This window comes from Canis lupus, chromosome 36 (assembly GCF_048164855.1).
Source record: "Canis lupus baileyi chromosome 36, mCanLup2.hap1, whole genome shotgun sequence".
Lineage (NCBI taxonomy): Eukaryota > Metazoa > Chordata > Mammalia > Carnivora > Canidae > Canis > Canis lupus.
Genome location: NC_132873.1, coordinates 21345193 through 21364369, shown reverse-complemented (window position 1 = coordinate 21364369; position 19177 = coordinate 21345193). Strand labels below are relative to the sequence as shown.

At 42.1% G+C, this 19177-nt stretch overlaps 1 protein-coding gene and 1 long non-coding RNA gene across 13 annotated transcripts in view; one reads left to right on the top strand and one right to left on the bottom strand.

Annotated features, from left to right (window-relative positions):
- Positions 1–19177, top strand: part of SPATS2L (spermatogenesis associated serine rich 2 like) — a 161225-nt gene that overhangs the window by 115275 nt on the left and 26773 nt on the right. For 8 of the 11 annotated variants that reach the window (XR_012024801.1, XM_072812748.1, XM_072812752.1 and 5 more), the window contains 2 exons: positions 8481–8687; positions 10045–10180. Coding sequence is in view for 10 of the 11 variants with exons in the window: in XM_072812748.1 (XP_072668849.1) it covers positions 8481–8687; positions 10045–10180 (343 nt within the window). In the remaining variant the exon portion in view is untranslated. The remainder of the gene's footprint in view (positions 1–8480; positions 8688–10044; positions 10181–19177) is intronic. The other 3 variants (XM_072812750.1, XM_072812749.1, XM_072812747.1) reach the window with 1 other exon arrangement.
- LOC140625470 (uncharacterized) lies at positions 10963–17668 on the bottom strand. Of its 2 annotated transcripts, XR_012024804.1 has the most exons (4): positions 17517–17668; positions 17121–17247; positions 13111–13284; positions 10963–12619 (listed from the first exon to the last, which is right to left on the bottom strand). It is a non-coding gene; the product is annotated as an uncharacterized lncRNA (long non-coding RNA). The 2 variants fall into 2 exon arrangements; XR_012024803.1 differs by lacking the exons at positions 10963–12619; positions 13111–13284 and adding an exon at positions 16168–16906.

Below are 19177 nucleotides of genomic sequence, written 5' to 3'. Positions count from 1 at the left end.
CTCTGTGTCTCTCATGAATGAATAAAATCTTAAAAAAAAAAAAAAAAAACTACTTTAGCTGCAACCCTGCAGCAGAAGCACAAAAACTACTCATCTCTGAAGAGCTGATACCTTTGTAACTTCCCACCCATACCTTGTTGGGTGACTTCAGTTATAAACCAGCTTAATTAAATGGAATGCACTCCTTGCAAAGAACAAAAGGCTTCCCCCAAAAACCTGTTTTTTAAATTTTTGAACAGATTTAAATGGCTCTATCAGAATGCAATGAGAATTGAGCCTGTTTTGCAGGGAAATAACTGAAACAAATGAAGAGAACCTGCCTACCTGTGTCATTGGCAGCTTAATTCATTGACTTTATTATCTTTTTTTTTTTTTTTTTAAGATTTTACTTATCTATTTGAGAGAAAGAGACAGAGAGAACTTGAGCAGGGGAATAAGGGGCAGAGGGAGAGGGAGAAGCAGACTCTCTGCTGAGCAGGAAGCCTGACCCAGGGCTTGATCCCAGGACCCTGAGATCATGACCTGAGCTGAAGGCAGCCACTTAACCGACTGAGCTACCCAGGTGCCTCTATTATCTTTTAACATAAATAAACCTGTAAAGATATTAATGACCTATGAGATCTTGAAAGGTCATGTAAATAAAACTAAAAGATTTGTTTCCAATCTGGAAGTTACCAGCCCTATGCCCACGGAACTGATCAAATTTCCTAAGACTTGAAATAATAAAGTCCATCTGTAGTTGATAAAGAGGTTATGAAAAAGCAGAACTGACCAACATTATGTCTGAAGTAAGCCTGTCCATTTTGGTCTCTATTTCAAAGCCATGGGTTCCTCTGACTTTCTGTTCATTCCCCTGTCATGCAGTAACAGAAGAATAACAGACCATGCAAATCCAGGTGCACCATCACTGTAATGTGAAAAGAATTTTCTTGGGGTTTCATCACCAGACCATTATTCTGTAACATCTGAAAGAATTATCTTTACTTAATGTCTCCATTATTTCACCTCTGTCTGTCGCTGATCAACCAATCATTACAGCTTACAGCTTCATCACTCCAAAGACACTGCTCCCACTAGTTTATCAATGGCCTCCATGTATTGGATCAAGCAGGCGTTTTTCAATCCTTTATCCTTTTTTCTTTCTGCAGCATTCGGTGCTGTCGATCACTCCACCTTAATGCTCTATCTTTCCTTTTTGGCTCCAATGACATGTCAGTCTCCTGATCTCCTCTCCATCTTCATTGCCCCTCTGTTTCCTTTGAGGATCACTCTTCTCTACTTGGCCATTAACCAGTGAAGCTTGTCAAGGCTTGGTAGGTTCCAAGTCTTTTCTCCTATAAAACATACCATCTTCCTTAGATCATTTCAACCGTGCCTGAGTTTTAATTATGTAAGCTGGCCCACAAATTCGTCTTCCCAGTCCAGGCTACTCTCTTGAGATAGATTAATTAATTAATTAATTAATTAATTAATTCCAGGCTCTTACTTGACATTTTCACTTTAACAGTTCAAAGCACTTCAACAGCATGCTTCAAGCAATCTCATGATCTCGGCCTCGGCTTTCTTTTAGTGTTCCTGATGTTAATGTCCTACCTATTTGATGTGCAAGCCAGAAATCTAGCACCAGTCCTGACATCTTCCCCCTCTCACCCCCCACATCCAATCCATCAACAAGTCCTGTTGATTTTCTTTTCCAAATATTCCTAGAACCCGTCCATTTTTCACAGTCTCTGCCTCTGCCTTCCCACCTCATCCTCTCTTGCTTGTGTTGCTATAGGCGTCCACTGATTAATTTCCTAGTATTTACATCGTTCCCCTCTAAGTTACTCTGTATCCTGAAATCTTTTCAAAACACAAATCTGAACTCTTAAGATAAAAACCAAAAGTCTTATCATGGCTTGCAGGCTTAGCATGATCTGGCCCCTATGTGTTGCTATTCTTTCTTGCTCTCTCTGTTCCAGCCACCCTGGTTCCCTCTCAGCCCCTCATGCTGGCTGTATCAGTCAGGTTCAAGTTTGGAGACAGAAGCCACAGAGTTTATTTGAATGGGAGGACTGTAATACAGAGAATTACCAACTACAACACTAGAAAGGCCAGGAGGTGGTTACCTACTCAAAGAGATAGATGAGGACTCCGAGATCTAGACATGCAAGAGGGCAGTTGCTATCTCTAGGAAGGTTAGACAAAAAAAGAGAGCCCTCCAATCCAAGACTGATATTCTGATGTCGCCGAAGGGACGTGGCCATCAGAGGAACATGCAGTCTTGTGGTAGCAAAACAACAACATCCAAAACTGTCACAGGGCATGGACTGAGCTGTCCATTGCTGGGGGTGTCGGTAGGCTAGAATTGCTGAAAGCCACTGCCAGTGCACGAGTCGCAGGGGACAGGCACGAGTGCAGCTGGAGCTTCTCAGCATGGCTGCTGACTCCTGGGACAAATAAGCATAATAATGAAGAACCAGAACTGGAAGAGAAGAATATTCCTGCCCTTTTAGCCTTTCATGGTCACTTTATTGCCCTCTACTAATAAAGCTGACATTGTGCTGGCTGGCAAGAGAGAATCGTTCACAGGGGCCAGCTCCATTGGCACAAAGGAAGGCAAAGAAGGGTAGATTTGCGCCGAGAGGCAATAACTTCATAACTGGCACACAGCGCTTACTCCCACTGCAAATGCTATCTCTGTCTGGAATGCATTTTCCTGCCCCCTTACCTGATTAGTTCATGTGATTAGTAGGGCAATGGAACACTTTAAGATGTTTCATTTCCCTTTGCATTTTTCTTTTTGTGAATATTTAAGAACACTAAGATTCTGATCAGAGAACTATTATTATTATTATCAGTTATCATAAAACACTAACATATTAACTTAATTACTTTTAAGTGAATATAATATGCTTTGAGTAACACAGGCATTAGAAATTTTAGGTGTAATTTTATGACAACAAAATTATACTTTGGGTTTTTTTTTTTTTTTTCAGTTTTTCCTGGGTAGAACTACTTTAAAATACTACATTAATCATCATCAGACAATGTACTTTACTGTGTATAGGAGGCTCTTAACTCAATGGGTTAAAATAATTTTTTAGACCTACTCTTATATATAATACATTTCTTAAACTTAGATTTGAATTCCATTTATACTCCCTTCAGTCTCCTTAGAAGTACATAAAGCTTTCACTGAAAAGTAAAATCTAATAAGAAAAAAAAGAGTTTTCAGAAGTTTTCAAGTCTGAACACATACATGGCTGTACATATATTATGAAAATCTTTGAATTCAAGTCTTATATTTCTCCCAAGAGGAAGATTTGTTTTCTTTGGTACTGTTAACAAGAAACAGCCACCACAGTTTATGTTTTGCTGTGTAAAATAAATCCACACAAGAAGCAATCAAATGTGACCTATAATAGAAAGAAAGATTAGCCATTAGAAGCAGAACGATATCGCTTATGAATGAAGAAGCAAAATCTTCAGCAAAATATTAGCAAGTTTAAGCCAGCAATATATAAGAAAGATAATACACTATGACCAATGTGCTTTTTTCCCAAGAATGCACCATTGGCTTAACATGTAAAAATTGATTAGTGTAATTTACTGTCAACAAAATAAAGGAGAAAAACAATATGATCATCTTAATAAGTGAAACAAAATTAAATCATTTGGCAAAATAATAAAAACTCCCAGAAAACTAGGAATATAAGTGAATTTCCCAATAAATGTGTGAAAAATCTGCTCTGTAGTTAATATCATATTTTATGATAAATATTCAATGCACTTTCCCTAAGATCAAGAATAATGCAAGGACACAAGGACACTTATTCTACATTGTACTAGGGTTCCTAACCAATTTAATAAGGCAAGGGAAGACTGGAATGAAAGAAGCTAAACTGCATTTGCAGGTGTCAGTATTGCCTATATAGAAAATTGTAGGAAACCTACAGAAAAAAAAAAAAAAAAAACTAGTAAGGAAATTAGCAAGGTAACTAGGTATAAAGTTCAATATTATAATAAATCAGTTGTAATTTTGCATTCTGGCAGCCAACAACTGGGAAATGAAATTTTTAAAAATATTACATACAGTTACCTAAGACATCTAAAATACCTAGGAATAAATTTAGCCAAAGATGCACAAGACACCTAAAACCATAAAACAGTGCTGAGACCAATTAAAGAAAAGCTAAATAAATGGTGTGTTGTATCATGTTCAAAGATCAAAAGATGCAGTACTGCTAAGATACTAATGATCTCCAAATTGATTTATAGATTCAACTCAAGCCCAGTCAAAATCCCACCAGATTTCTTGTAGAAATACACTGACTGTTTTTGTAGAAATAAACTGATTCTTAAATTTGAAATGCAAAGGACCTACATTAGTCAAGACAATCTTGAAAAAGGAGCAAAGTTGGAGGACATATCACCTGATATGAGACTCATTGTATAGTTACAGTAAGAAAATAAAAAAATTTAAAAAGTGTGGTGTTAGGGGTGAGGATAGACAACTGTATCAGTGGAATAGAATGTAGTCCAAAAATAGACCACACATATATAGTCAATTGATTTTCAACAAAGATGCCAACATAATTCATTGGGGAAAGGTGAACTCAGATTTACTGCTATGATCTTAAGTTGCTTTTTCACATTTTACATGTTAGTTGTTAAGGGCAGAGAGACTGTGTCCCATGTATCTCCTATGAGGAAGCTAGGGCTGGCACATAAGGGTACTCCATATAAATCTGTTGAGTCAGATTGAATCAGAAACCAGAATGATACTCAGGAAGAAATATACAATCTGTGTTGGGATTTGATAAGTATTTTTAATAAAGGGAAAACTCAGGTAATAGTTAAATTCAAAAACATATAATTTTCTAGGAGCCATTTTTAGGGTGAAATTAAAATGTATATCAATTAAAATGTATATAATATTTATCAAAATCTGGGCAGATTAGGTGTTTCCAGAGACAACTTTTTTTCCAAGATGTAACTACTTTGATTCAAGTATTTGATGAATATTGGATAAAGACACAGCCAGGGACTCATATCAAACGAGGCTCCCTATAACTAGAAGGGCCCCAGGCATGAAAAGTACCAAAGTAATGCTGATTCATTCATTCATTCATTCAGTATTCATCATGTACTTACTAGGCACCAAGCATATAGTTATGAACAAGACATATATCCCTCTGTCGCCACTTTGCTCATGTAGAAATTGCAGAGGGTATTTTAAGGTTTCACTGAAATCAGTACTCTCTTAGTCTGGAATATAAATTAGAGTGATTGCAGATTTTAGACCAATAATTTTATGCTCCTGATTTATATTAGTGCTACCCAATAGAAATATAATGTGAGCTACCTATGTAATTATAAAACTCTGAGTAGCCACATGAAAAAAGTTAAAAGAAACAGGTGAATGAGATTGCATAATATATTTTATCTAACTTAATACATGCAAAATATTATTTTGACATACCAGTATTTTTTAAATCATCAAAGTAATATTTTTAATTCCTTTTTTTTTGTACTAAGTCTTCAAATCTTAGTGTGTATTTTACAGTTACAGCACATCTCAGTTTAGGGAAGCCACATTCCAAGCGTTGAATGACCACATATGGCTAGTGGCTACCTTATTGGACAGGGATAGGAATCAACTCTGAGTCAGCTACTGTCTGTTGAAGTTTCTAAGTAAATTCCAGAAAGAGAGAATTGATGGTACTTCTGGCCATAATGTTAGAGGGAAATCACTGTATCTAGGAAAGAACCTCCATTATCCTGTTGCTAGAAATATCAGGATTTGTGGTTAAGATGAAACTAATTCTGTTATAGCTGAATAACTTAACCACCAGCTTTCATCTGAAAGAGCCCCAGAGTTTTACTATATTTGGAGACAGATCTGAACAGCCAATGTGCAAATATATCCAAGTCATCTTTGAGAATTTCAGATCTTTCCAGTGTTCACTGATTTCTACCAATAATAAGACAGCTTTTCAGGACCCTAAAAAAAACTCTGCTATTCATATTTCTCAATGAATTCTTGTTGGATGAATGATGAAATGAACCAGCAGCCCACATACCAGTTCTCTGAGACACAAACAAAATATTTTCAGCTCTAGGTTAATGAACCCATGTTCATTTGCATGCTTGCCTTCCATTTAAAATTCTTACACATGCACCAGAATAATGTTTTCCCTTCATTCTAAGGTCATTATTTCCATTAGGCTATAATATAAATCCCCTTGTTTTCAAGGATAAGACTGATTTACTATACCATGCTCAATGAGCTATATTTTAGATTCTCAATTTATAATATTTCATTAAGGCTGAATCTTCACTATGATTTAGAAAGGGACTGAGTTGGAGCCAGCCTGTACTTAATCATTATTTTAACCAAACATTTACAGATTCATCAAAAAAATTAGTTTTTCATCTTATGCAGTAGAGTTTCTTCAGGTGGGGGTGCCACCCATCTTCACCCCAGCAGAATCACCTGGCAGGTAGAATCTTGGGCCCATTGCTGAATCAAAATCCCTAGAGGTGTTGTCTGGGAATTTGCATTTGTAAAAAGTACTAAGGGAGACTTCCTGCACACTAACTCTTGACAACCACTGCCCTACACGGAAGTTCTTTAGTATAACAAAATTGCACACTACCACTTAAATCTGTTTAATCACTGGAGGAAATGCTATTTTCAGTACTTAATTTGTTCACTACCTTTGTTGAACATCTCATTGTGTATTGTAATTTCCCTTTAAAGAGTACTCATCAATTGAGCTTTGGGTGTTATACTATATGTTGGCAAATCGAACTTCAATAATAAAAAAAAAAAGAGTACTCACCATTCAGCCCATAAAATGTATGCTATGCTTTCTTTTTTTTTTTTTTTTTTTTTTAGATTTATTTATTTTAGAGAATGAGAGAAAGTACAGCAGGGAGGGGCAGAGAGAGAAAGAGAGAGAGAGAATCTCAAGCAGACTCCCCACTGAGCATGGAGCCTGCCCGAATTGGGGCTCATTCTCATGACCCTGATATTATGACCTCAGGCAAAATCAAGAGTCGGATGCTCAACCAACGGAGCCACCCCAGCGTTCCTCTGCTTTCTTGATATAGAAGTTATGAATGATGCAATCAACAAAGTCAGATTTACACTTGTCTTAAATGTCTAAAATCAAATTGACAAGGATGCAGATCATATTCTTTTGCACCTTCCATGTGTAATCTCTATAACGTCTGTGGCAAATGTTAGGAAAGGTGTTCTTTGTTCTTTGTTTTGTTTTGTTTTGTTTCCCATGAAATCATTTTAAGAGTACTTTAATTCAGTCACAATTTTACAGATAGCCACTGAGCCAAACACAAGTACTAGGGCTTCAAAAATGAATCAGGTTTCAGTATTTGACTTTAAGGGAACCCTAGCCTCCTCAAGCAGGGATGAGGGGCAGACACATAAACCTTGTGTTAAAATATAATACAGTAAATTTTTATGAGGTGCCAGGGAAGTAGAAAGAAGTGAAGCAGGATGAAAAGGACCTGCAATTCATAGAAATGACTTTGTGCTCTGAGTGTGAGCCACAGACAGCCGAAAAGTGAAGTCATTCCTACAGGCTCATCCAGGACACAGGGAAGCTCAGCACATTGGTCTCCTGGATCCAGCCCTGTACTTTCTCCTACACTCAGCTTCCTCCAAAAGCCTGGCCTTCAGAGCACACTGACTTCCCTTTTTTTTACACCCAAAGCTCTCTCTGGTTGTAAGATGTTAAGGGTAATACATTTCCTTTTCCGGCCACTAAGGTATCATTTAATTCACTCCAGCAATAACTAAATAGGAACCTACCTTTAAAAGATGCTGAACGCAATGTGCTGCTAATTTACTGCCACATCTTATTAAAGCTCCAGAGAGAATTTGACTCCCTAGATTTTAAATATAGTTGAGAATATTATGTTTCTCGATTTAATCCTCCATAAATTAAGTGAAATGATTATAGTACCTGTTGTCACTTCATTCTTGCCCTATCTCCAGTCACTCTCCTGCCTTCATTAATTAATAATAAAATACCACAAGACATTAATGCAGCACTTGGAGATAGTAAGGCTGCATTTTTATAGCCTCAATATGAAATCATACTTAAAGATGCTTACACCTATACTGAATGAGGAAAAAAAAAACAAAACTCTGCTCCTAATAACCTTCATAATCAGTGAGGAAACCAAGCCTCAGAGATGCTAAGTGGCTTGCCCAGGGCCGCTGTACAAAGTAATTACCAGAACTGAAATGCCCACTCAGGTCTTCTGACTCCCAAGTACAAGGCTCTATTTCTAGGATATCCTCAAATCTTCTGGAGATTCTATTAAAACAGTTTCTTCACTGTTTGCAATGAAGGGCATGATTGCCAACATGTAAACAAAAGCAGAAATCTTGGCATTCCCACCAGTCACTTTCTCATCAGTGTTTTTAGTTTATCACTTCACAGTCATTATTTGGTGTTTTCTTACAGAAGGCAACAGACCACTGCAACAGAAACTATCCTTAGATGGGAACCCCAAACCTATACATGGAACACCAGAGAGGTCAGATGGCCTACAGTGGTCAGCTGAGCAGCCTTGTAACCCAAGCAAGCCTAAGGCAAAAACATCTCCTGTTAAGTCCAATACCCCTGCAGCTCATCTTGAAATAAAGCCAGATGAGCTGGCAAAGAAAAGAGGTAAAGTGATTTCTTTTGCACAAATGATTCAACACATTTTGCACACCCAGAGAAGTGCCAGAATGATAGAACTTTCCAAAAGATGCTGCTTAGTGAAGAGAGATGCACATGCAATTGCATTTCTTTCTGTGACCCACATAGATTAAAAAGTAGATGTGATTCCTCCCATGTTAACCAAAGGCCTCAAATATTTCAGAGGAATTACATCCCCTTTCTCTGCCCCTCTGTGGTCATTCTTCCCTCTGTAGGCATGGATAAATTTGCACCACAAATACTTTCTACCCTCATATTTTATGAAGCAAACAGTTTTTTTTTTTAGTAATATGAATGCCGAATGTTTCGCTGGCACACAAGTTCTTAACTTACATTGAATGAAGATGAATCTCGAGGCTGATATGTCTTCTTCAGATATGATCTTTCTCATGGAAATTCAGTTCTGTGTTAGAACTTTCAGACAATGTAACACTGAAAGAGGATTTTATATTTGACACACTGTGTTTTTATTATCCTTTGAGCTTTGCTATACTTCATACATAATTGGTATTAAACACGAAAGGGGCTAAATCACTTCCTTTTTGATTCCCAGAGGATTAAATAATATTCTTCTCATTCAGCCTCAGTTGTATCTGATTTCCTTGGCTTTGATTTGACAGACTTTCGTACTTTTCTTGAGGGAGATTTCTTTCTTCTAAGAAACATGGCCTTGTTGGGATAAGTACAATTGGCCTGTTTGCTCTGCAGTATCTGTATACCTTGGTGACGGTTTCAGGAAATCAGGCAAGATTGGCACCCATCGAGCAGCTCTAAGTGCTGCTGCTATAATTACAGGCCTGGCTCAGAACTGATGGGGCCGGAGCCAGCATACCTGGCACCAAAGCTCCGTACTCTCTCTAGCTCATTTGTACCTCTCCCAATCTCCATGTCATTTTCCTCATCCAAAAGCCCTGCTGGCTTTTAACCACGCAGAGTGGTGAGAGCCAGCAGCACAAATGGTCTTTAGACATATCAGATTCTAAGAAACTGCAGTTCATAATAGAACATAATGATCACAGCCTCTTTCCAAAGCACAAAGGAGGCACGTGTGCCCAAAATGGCCCACCCACAGAACCCACTGGTCAAATCACAGCAGTCTCAGGGGCCACACAAATCACCCACTGTGGATTTTTAAAACTCTGGGTTATAAACACATAAACATCTCCTTGACAGAACTTTTTTTTTTCCATTGAGAAACAAAAGATAAATCTCTCTCTTTTTATTAGGGGGTATGGGAGTTAGCTGCTTTTGCTGTTGTTGTTTGGCTCAGAAATAAAAAGATAGAGTGTTCAATTTAACAGTTGTTTCATGACATTACTTTTAGGCCCAAACATTGAGAAATCGGTGAAGGATTTGCAGCGCTGCACTGTGTCTCTAACAAGATACCGTGTCATGATCAAGGAAGAAGTGGATAGTTCAGTGAAGAAGATCAAAGCTGCCTTTGCCGAATTACACAACTGGTGAGTAATTTGACTTAGAAACTATAAACTTAAAGCACTTGAGCTGTTCCTACAGGTAAAAGCATCTGATGGGAAACATTGTTTATTTAATACATAAACATCACAGAACAACTCCTCAGCAAATTTTTTAAGTCCTGCAAGCAGAGGCATATATCATGGGGATAAAAAAGAAGGGAAAATGTTTGAGTGAGAAGAAACCCAATACACATAATTCATTGGAGTTTGAAATTGGCCCCAAAGTGCATGAATGATGTAGAACACAACCTCAACAAATGATATTTTTGACAAATTCCTGGAAGGCTTATATCATGAATGCTACTGAGAAAACAAAATATTTTCCAACCTTATCATTAATAAATAAGAAAGACTCCCTTAACGAAACTCAGAAACATCTTAGACAAGCTTAGTGATAGAACTGCATTCTTGGGTATCTTGAAGACTGGAATTAAGAAATGGCACACTGGTGTGGTTTTGGTTGTGCCCTGCCCTGCCCTACTCTGCAGCTGACGATGGAAGATGTTTCTTGGAGCCCTGTATATTTGCTCATGTCCACAATTGAAATGAAGCATCTATTGGTAAAGGTTAAGTTATTACCAGTAGAAAAAGTTCTCAGTGTATCACTCAAGACTCTTCCAGTTTCAAGTGATGGAAACCGAAGTCACACTAGTTAATGACAAAGGAGAATTTATTGGCTTATGTACATGAAAAATTGAGAAGATTCCTTTAGGCAAATTTGGTTCTAAGCCCAAATTGTGTTCTGAGAATTCCATTTCTCTCTCCCTCCCTCTCTCCTTCCCTCCCTCCTTCCTTCCCTCCTTCCCTTTCTCCTTGTCTCCGTCTCTCCCTCCTTTTCTTTCTCAGCATCTCGTATAATCTCCTGGTTCCACTTATTCTTGGCTTGATTCTTGGGTGTGATCTCTCCACATGGTAGTAAAGATGCCCCCGTAGCAGCTCCATGCTTACATAATCCTTAGTCCCTGTGATCTGAAAGAGACCTTTGTCTCCAGTAGTTCCAGCAGAAGCCCAAGGGCTAATTCGCATTGACTGGGCTGGGCCGTGTATCTGTCCCTAAACTGGTCACCGTGGCAAGAGAGACAGTCTTCCCACCAGCCAGGCTGGGGTCTTGTGCCCTGCACAGAGTTAGAGCTGGTGAGCCCCACCTGAATCCCGTGGACCAAGAGTTGAAGGGCTGTGGTTCCTGAAGGAAAATCAGGGCGCCAAGGAGAAAAAATAGAAAGACCAGAAAAACAAACCCACAGTGCCTGCGCTCAAGTGTGTTCTCTGTATCTCATTGGCTCTCCATGATTCTAGAAGTTGACCACGTGTTCCGCCTCTCTTTCCTTTCCAAGTCCTTTCTTTGACACAGATGCGCTTTTTAGCAGATTATAGAGTTGTGTAAAACCAAGGATCACACTTAACACAATCTAAAATTTCCAAAATTTAAACCATCTGCCACCTAGAGCTTAAGATCCCAATGTGCACAAGGTACCAGAGACTTGAAAGAAAACCGTCTCCATCAGTTATTGTGCAGTGAGGGACCGTGAAGGGCATGACTGGGCTCTCCACCCCGTCACGTCAGCTGGACCTTAGCAGAGCTCTCCTCTCTGCCACCAGACGAGAAACTAATTGTTCAAAGTACACTCCAGGAATATGTTTGAAAGTTCTTAGAGAAGGTAAAGATGCTATAAAAATGAAAGGTATTATTATTATTACTGGTTTTTAAATGCTATATAGTTCCATGATTTTTTAAAATCTATCCTTAAGTTACCCCGATATATATATCTAAGCACACTCAACTTCCAGGCCTGGTCTCTGGAGCCAGAGTCAGCCAACTTTACCTCTAAAGGGCCAGCTAGTAAATGTTTTGAGCTTTACAGTCTGCGGTGTCTGTGCAGCTCCGCAGCTCTACTGCCATGGCACGAAGCAGCCCGAGAAACGCAGGCAGGCAGTGGGCCGGGGCTGGCTCGTGGGGCCGGAGCTTCCAGCCCCCGGAGGCCCGAGACAACGCTCGGAGAAGGCCACTCTGTCTTACTCTTTTGTGTGGCATTTTAGAGTAAACTCTTCCTCTGGGGCCTCGGTAGGATACCTTCCATCCGAGTGACTCACACACCAATTGACAAAGTGTAGCACTGACCTCAAATTACCTCTCTCCTCCAGCTGCTCCGAGTACTTTTTTTTTTTTTATTTCCTTAGTAAAATGAACACCACATGGGTCACGAGACATCTTGAGATTTATAGCAGACTCTGAGTGTTTCACTCCTCAAGAGCTGGAAGCGTAGGGCCGGGGAAGTCAGCACCCAGGGAAGTTGTGTATCTTTTCTCTGCTTATATGTCACGCTTTGTTTCAAACCGATGGGTAGGATGGTTTCTGAATGAGCTCTGCCAAGCAGTACTGCTGTTTAAAAGTCACCTCGTAGCAAATGGCACTTTTCCTCCAAACTGAAGAAGAATAAATATAGATTAACCGTTTTTTTTAACGTGCTCTTGCTACAAAACGCGTCAACACCAGCACTTGTTTTCCGATCTAAACTTTAATAAAAATGACCCCCAAATAATCACCTACATGTTAACTTAAAAATAACACAAAATTAAGTCTTTCTTATCGACCATTAACATGAGTTTCTGCCAAATGGAAAAACGTTACATCTCTGTTCCAAAGAAACCTGCGGTCTAGCCAGCAGGGTGATTGATGTCCTTGGATAAAGTCTTCCTCCCATTTTCTGAGGGGGAGAAATGGATGAATTTTAGGGATTGTGGTGCTCTTTAAAAAGAACAGGTCACAGAACCGAAGACAAAAACTTAAATGTGTTAAAAAATGAAGCTTTCCTGTTGGTGGTGACATCATGGACTCTAGACATTAGAGAAAACTTTGAATGCAGTGCCATTCGTTTTACACAACCAGAGCCTGAGGATTACATTGTAAGGCTTACCCAGCTTGAGAAGATGTGGGACAAGCCCTCTGGAGATTTCCAAAATGAGAGCTGGTTCTGAGATAGATGTCGATTCACCCGGTGCACAGGCGATGTTGTACTTGTGCATCTTCTCTCCTGGCCCGGCGCCATCAGGTGCCCTCACCAAAGTGTTCAACAGGCATTTGCGTGTGACTTAGAAACAGATAGAAACTCTCAGGTAAGAAATTCTAAACATTCACTCTGCTACCCCGCTTCAGGAGGTGAATCCTCCCTGTTCAAATTCTCCTAAAGCCTGCTGGGATTCGCGGGAGCCGTGGTTGTGTGAGGCTGGGCGAAAGCCCTTTGCTTGCACATGCCCGGGGCCCAGTGAGCACGCATCTGAATAAAATGAACCAAATGCTTTTCCTTCCCCATCTGGCTGTGAAGAACACTTTGTTCAATACAGTTATTGAAGAAAACCATCCAGTGGCTAAATCGTGATATCGAAATTGGCATCCAACCAGGACACAGTTACATTAGGCTAGATGACCATTACATGGATCGTTCTCATTTTCCCAGAAAGACTTGGGGATCTGAGAGGGCAGCAAAGATGACACGATGCTCTCACACCGTCTTAACAGAAAATATATTTTGCAACATGAGTGTCTGTGCGAAAAGTCCCACCAGGAACCAACATGAAACAGCTGGTTCCCTTTCTATACGGTTGGCCCCCTACCACAACTGGAAAATATTCATCCTTTGGAATCATAGATTTATGAATTTAACTGCCAGATTTAATTGCTTTGTGTGCAGACTAGTCTAGCTTCTCACCGCAGAATTGTGTGTGCGCGCGTGTCCAAGTTGATGCTGAAGGATTAAAATGAACAATAAACATTAAATTCAAGAAACATCGAGGAAGGAGAATAATACTTGATAGCTGTGCCATATGCTGGGAGGGAAAGCATTCCAAAATAGAGCTGTAAAAATTGCTAGGTGCTCTTGTCAATTTAACTTCTAATTAAAAGCACTCCTAAAGGAAATGGAAGATGGTAATGAGCCAGAGGGTCGAGCTTGTGCTGGGGATGGGGTAACAGGGTCATAGAGAATGGCGGCTGGGAGGGACAATATTTCTAGATGCTTTGCTTTCACGTAGGAAAAGGAAATCAGCCAAAGCCCCCATCCTTATCCGTCATGCTTATTTTTCCCCCAAAGTGATGCCAGGTCTTACTTCAGCAGGATTTGGAGCAGGTCAGGAGACCCAGGCCCTGCTCGCCCCACCCCACCCCCACCCTTCTCGCCTCTTTCTCTCCATCTCGGAGCAAAGACAGGTGCTCCCCACAGGCCTGGGGCTCCTCCCCACAACACCACGCACTGCGAGATAAACCTGTAATGGTTTCCCCATAACTGCTTTCCTTTTTTCGTATTGATGATTGACGCTCATTATTGTGTCACTGATCACCTCATCCCTTTGGTGACCATGGGTCCTCCTTCCCAAAGTGACATACTTAATTTTTGCGTTAGCGAAGGTTCGCGGAGTGTTGAGACTCTCTCCATCAGCCAAAGGAATTACCCTCCAAGTGAGAATTTCTGGCTGCAGAAAAAGCTGTTCTGAGATGATGTCTAGCTTCTTCCCGCATCCCTCAAATCCCCCTCCAAGGTGGGCCTCTCATCTGCTGTGCGGCTCTTGGTGGTAGCCAAGCGACACCACACACGACCGCCAGGGCGGGCGGCAGGGTGGCCCCACACACTGACCAGATAGCATCGCTGGGACATTTTAAACATTGTGTCCTTTTCCTAAGAAGGCCTCCCAAGGGGGAGCGGGGCCTTTCGGAACGAGCAGGGCAGGGACGTGTCCCATATTCCCCGTCTGCTGTTCCTTGGGTGCCCCAGTAGCGTAGCAACCGTGGGGTGTACGATATTGCAACCACTCCACTTTGAGTCCAAATAAGACAGTTCTTTCCTTGCAGGGTTATCACATAGCAGCATCCTTTCCTCCTGGGTTGATCCCTGCTCCGCCCCCACCCCTGCATTCCCCAAACTTTTAGCTGATTTTTGGTTAATACCTAGCTTTCCATTTTATGCCAAAAGCCTGGTTTTCCTGTGTTCTTGGGTGTTTTTCTTTTCTCTTTGTGAAAAACTTCACATTGACTGAAATATTACTTCTCTGCACGCCGGAGCACATGTGTGTGCACTAGAATTAAAACCTCCTCGGGCTTTGCCTACGAACCACCGCCAGAGCTGCGGACGGCACTGGTCCGAGGGGGGCTCAGAAGTAGGTGGTTGGCGGTTTTTTTTAAAAGAACTCCGGGTGATTGTTTTGTGCATCAGTGGCTGAAAGCCGGCTCAGTGAGAGTCCTCAAACGGGGTGATAGGTCTGTGGCTAGAGCACCGTTCTCAGCTGGATGCATTTGCCTCCAGGAGACAGTTGGCATGTTTGGAAGTATTTTTGGTTGTCACAACAGCAGAGAGGGGGTGCTCCCGGCACCTATTAGGTGGGAGCCCGGGATAGGCCTAGAGATCCTAGAATGCACGGGACAGCCCCCCCCCCACCCCACCCCATAACGAGGAGTTACCAGAGATGTCAGGAACGCTGGGAAAGTGGGGGCGAGGGGGGGGCGTGGAGAGCAGAGGAAAGTGAAAGGAAGAGTCCATCCACTTGTCCTGCTGTAGCTCCTGGAGGGGGGAACTGGGATTCCTCCCTCGGCAACACCTCCCAGGACCCACTTGCCCCTCCCCCAGGGGCCCTCCTAAGCCACCCACCTCAGGAAACAGGAGAGAGGGTGTTTCTCATCCAATCATTTCCACACCCCCAAACATAAGCCCAGTGTCCTCTCTTTTCTTACCGGCGCCGTAGGAAATTTTGCACAGAAACTCTCTAGCTACACATTTTATAGGTCAGATGACATTTTTGTCTTCTTATGACCAGAAAAAGAATTACATTGAAGTGTAGAAAATTGAGGGCTTTGCTTTTGTGTGTGTGTGTGTGTGTGTGTTTGTGTGTGTCTACTTTGCATTGCAGAATTCAACTCTGTCCTTAGGAGCAAATGGAAAAATTAAGAACCGGAGGTTGTTGCTAACACCAGGCAGTCACTCTCATTAGCCATTCGGTCTCTACCTAAGTCTTTTTCTCATTTTGCAATAAAACCAAATATCACAGTGGGGGCTAGGATGAGGATGAGGTATGTAAAGATAAATACAGTGGGGGATTGTTTCATTAAGTGTCTGTTTAGAGGATTATTCTTTTTCTTTGGCTTCAGCCAGGCAGCAATATTACTTGGTGTTCCTGGGCACACATGGCCTGTGTCCAGCAGCTGTAGTGCCAGTGACATCCGCAGCTGTGCCAGCCCTTGAGCTGTTCAAGCTGAATGAAAACAGGTCTCTCTGTACCTTACGGTGCAGTCGCGGTTGAGCAAATACTTGGTGACCATCTAATTGGCTGAGTCGTGGAAAACTGTGGTGCCACGTATACCTCGATGGGTGAGTATAGGAAAAATATGTATTAGTGGACACAGTTCCCAGAATCAGAACTGGGTCACAGAATTAGATGCTGTGACAACCAGCAAACTTCGTTTTTGAGTTCGGTCACATGGCAGGTATTGACATAAGCGCGGATGACGAGCAGAGGCTCCATTTTAAAACCATTGGCATTCCTCGTGTTCCCGTGAACGTGGAGAGTTCTGGAGGAGGGTGTTTGTCCGGTTAGGTTACAAAGTGCTGCTTTTCTCTAGGCCAGTCAACAGGGGTTGTTTGTCAAGGGATTACCTGGAGGGGAGCTGACATGGGGAACCTTTCCAGCCACTCGGCCTTGGTAGTTAATGCCTCAGACTTTGGCTTCCTGTTAAATGACAGCAAATGTGTCAAATGATTGCCAGATTTTGCCGGCACCTTAGATTAAACATGTAATGAAGACAAAATCAGGAATTTGCCTTGTCTTTTTTTAATGGTTTTTAAAAGAAATTTAGTAAAATTCTCCAAGTCCTTCTGCTTGGGAGGTAGACATAGTCTTCCCATTGATGGAAACCTGCCCCAACACAGACTTCCTGACTCACCTGCTTGTGACTTGTACCAAGAACCGTGTGACGGAAATGAAACAAACCCGAACCTTCTGGGCACACCCAGCGTTCGAGGTTATGCCAGCATGCTGAAAGAACCCGCAGCACGGAGATGAACACACACCTGCAAAGGATACCAAGGGGCAATGATGGACGAGGCCAATAAACGTATTTCTGCCCCCGGAGGGCCCTGTGCATGGTCTGTCGCTGTCCTAGCTGACGAATTGCCCAAAATGACTCCCTTTCCTTACTCTGCACCAGTCCAATAAATAGAAATAAGCTCCGGGATCCACTCTGAACTGTGCCAAGGGTAAATACCATAAACCATGGAGAAACGCAAGGGTCCTGTGACTTTGTGACTAAGGCAAGTCCCCGCCGTGTTTCAGATCTCGCCTCGTTTGTGAATATGTGTCATTCTAAATAGGTGCAGCTCGCTCCTTGGAGGTGAAGGCTTCTCCTTTCCTATTTTCTTTGCTCCCCGAGGTTTTTCTGTGCAGTGGATGTTTCCCCAGGGCCGCTGCCAGCAGCCCCGGTGAATCAGTCGGCGTGCAGGAAGCGAAGGTGGATAAATACAGAAAGTCCAGGCCTGGCCTTTTCCGGGGTGGAGTCGCCAGGAAACCAGCGCACGTGGCACCTTGTCCCGGCCTCGATGAGCTCCGTGCGCGCTCAGCCCCATACGTTTGTCCGCCACCCGCGCGGCGCTGGAGGTCAGCCTTCCTTGCGGGGTAGTAGGTCCGCAGGAAGAGCGGATTATGGTTTCAGATTGAAATCTGAAAAGATCTCTGAACCTTTTCAGCAAAGGAGGGCTGCCGGTCCCACCGGCTCGGAAACGTGCCCCTGAATAGGGTTCATTTTCGTGGTAGAAAGAGAAATTTTAGAAAGGAATTAAGCAAATTGTTCTTTATCTGGACAATCCCAGGTGGAGAGGGTGTGTGTGTGTGTTTTAATATACAGTATAATCCCTTTTCACTGGGAAAAATCAAGACAAATTTGTTTGTATATAGTAGTGTAAATGGAAAACAAATTCTCGTTTTCGAACTGGGATGTCCCGGATCACAAGCTCAGAATGGATCTTAGGAGTGATTTCTGTTTATTGCACTAATACAGAGTGAGACTCCGTAGTCCTTAGGGGAAACTAAGGAGTCATTTTGGGCAATTTGTCAGCCAGGACAGCAAGAAATCATATAGCAGGCTGTGCCTGAAGTCAGTGGAATCCTTACTATGTCAGTCCCGGTGTTCTTGCAGTGACTGTAAACCCGTGGTTCTTCGCAAGCCATATTCTAACAAAAGTCACACCTTCCGAGGTTTATTAACCACTTAATTAGAAGGTATGGCGGGTAGAGTTGGAATAGGGTTTAAATCTCATGTCCGCGTATTCTAGCTCTGAAAGTGATTGAGGTTCTTAACCTCTACTCAGCTATAACACGGGGTACTACTGTCACTTTCTAGGGGTTTTGTGAAGATTTTCTGTGCCGAAATGCACGTCTCAGACCATTCTAAGAAATCTCTAGTCTGACCCACCTAGGTTGGTTCTCTTCCTTTCCAGATAAGTATTTCGTCACTCTCTTTCTCTCTGGGCCAAGACGGTGGGAAGAGCTCTCTCTCTCCACCTTTCTGTGTGGCGTGTGGTGGATCCCAGCTATGAGATACGGAGGTCTCCTCAAAAGGTCCTATTGCTCGTTGCTTGATGCAGAGAGAAGTGAGGCAGGACTCCCTGATTCTGAGCAGCCACCATGGCCAGCAGAGCAGCCCTCCTGCTCCGCTCAGGCCCTGCCATGCCTTCTCTCTGCCTTCTCTTCCACTTTCTTCACTCACCCCTCCAGCGGGGAGACAAACATGTCATGAGCTGGTGCTCTCAGACTTTGGCATGCATGGGGACACCTGGACTCCATTCCCGGAGGCTCTGATCCTGTGGGTGCGAGGGGAGCCCAGGACTCTGCATGTGATGAGTACCGTGGGGGCCAGTGTAGGCAGCCTAAGGACCACACTTGAAGAAGCACTGCTAGAAATACTGAGGGATAAAAGATGCTGTCTTTCCAAAAGGAGTCCAAGGG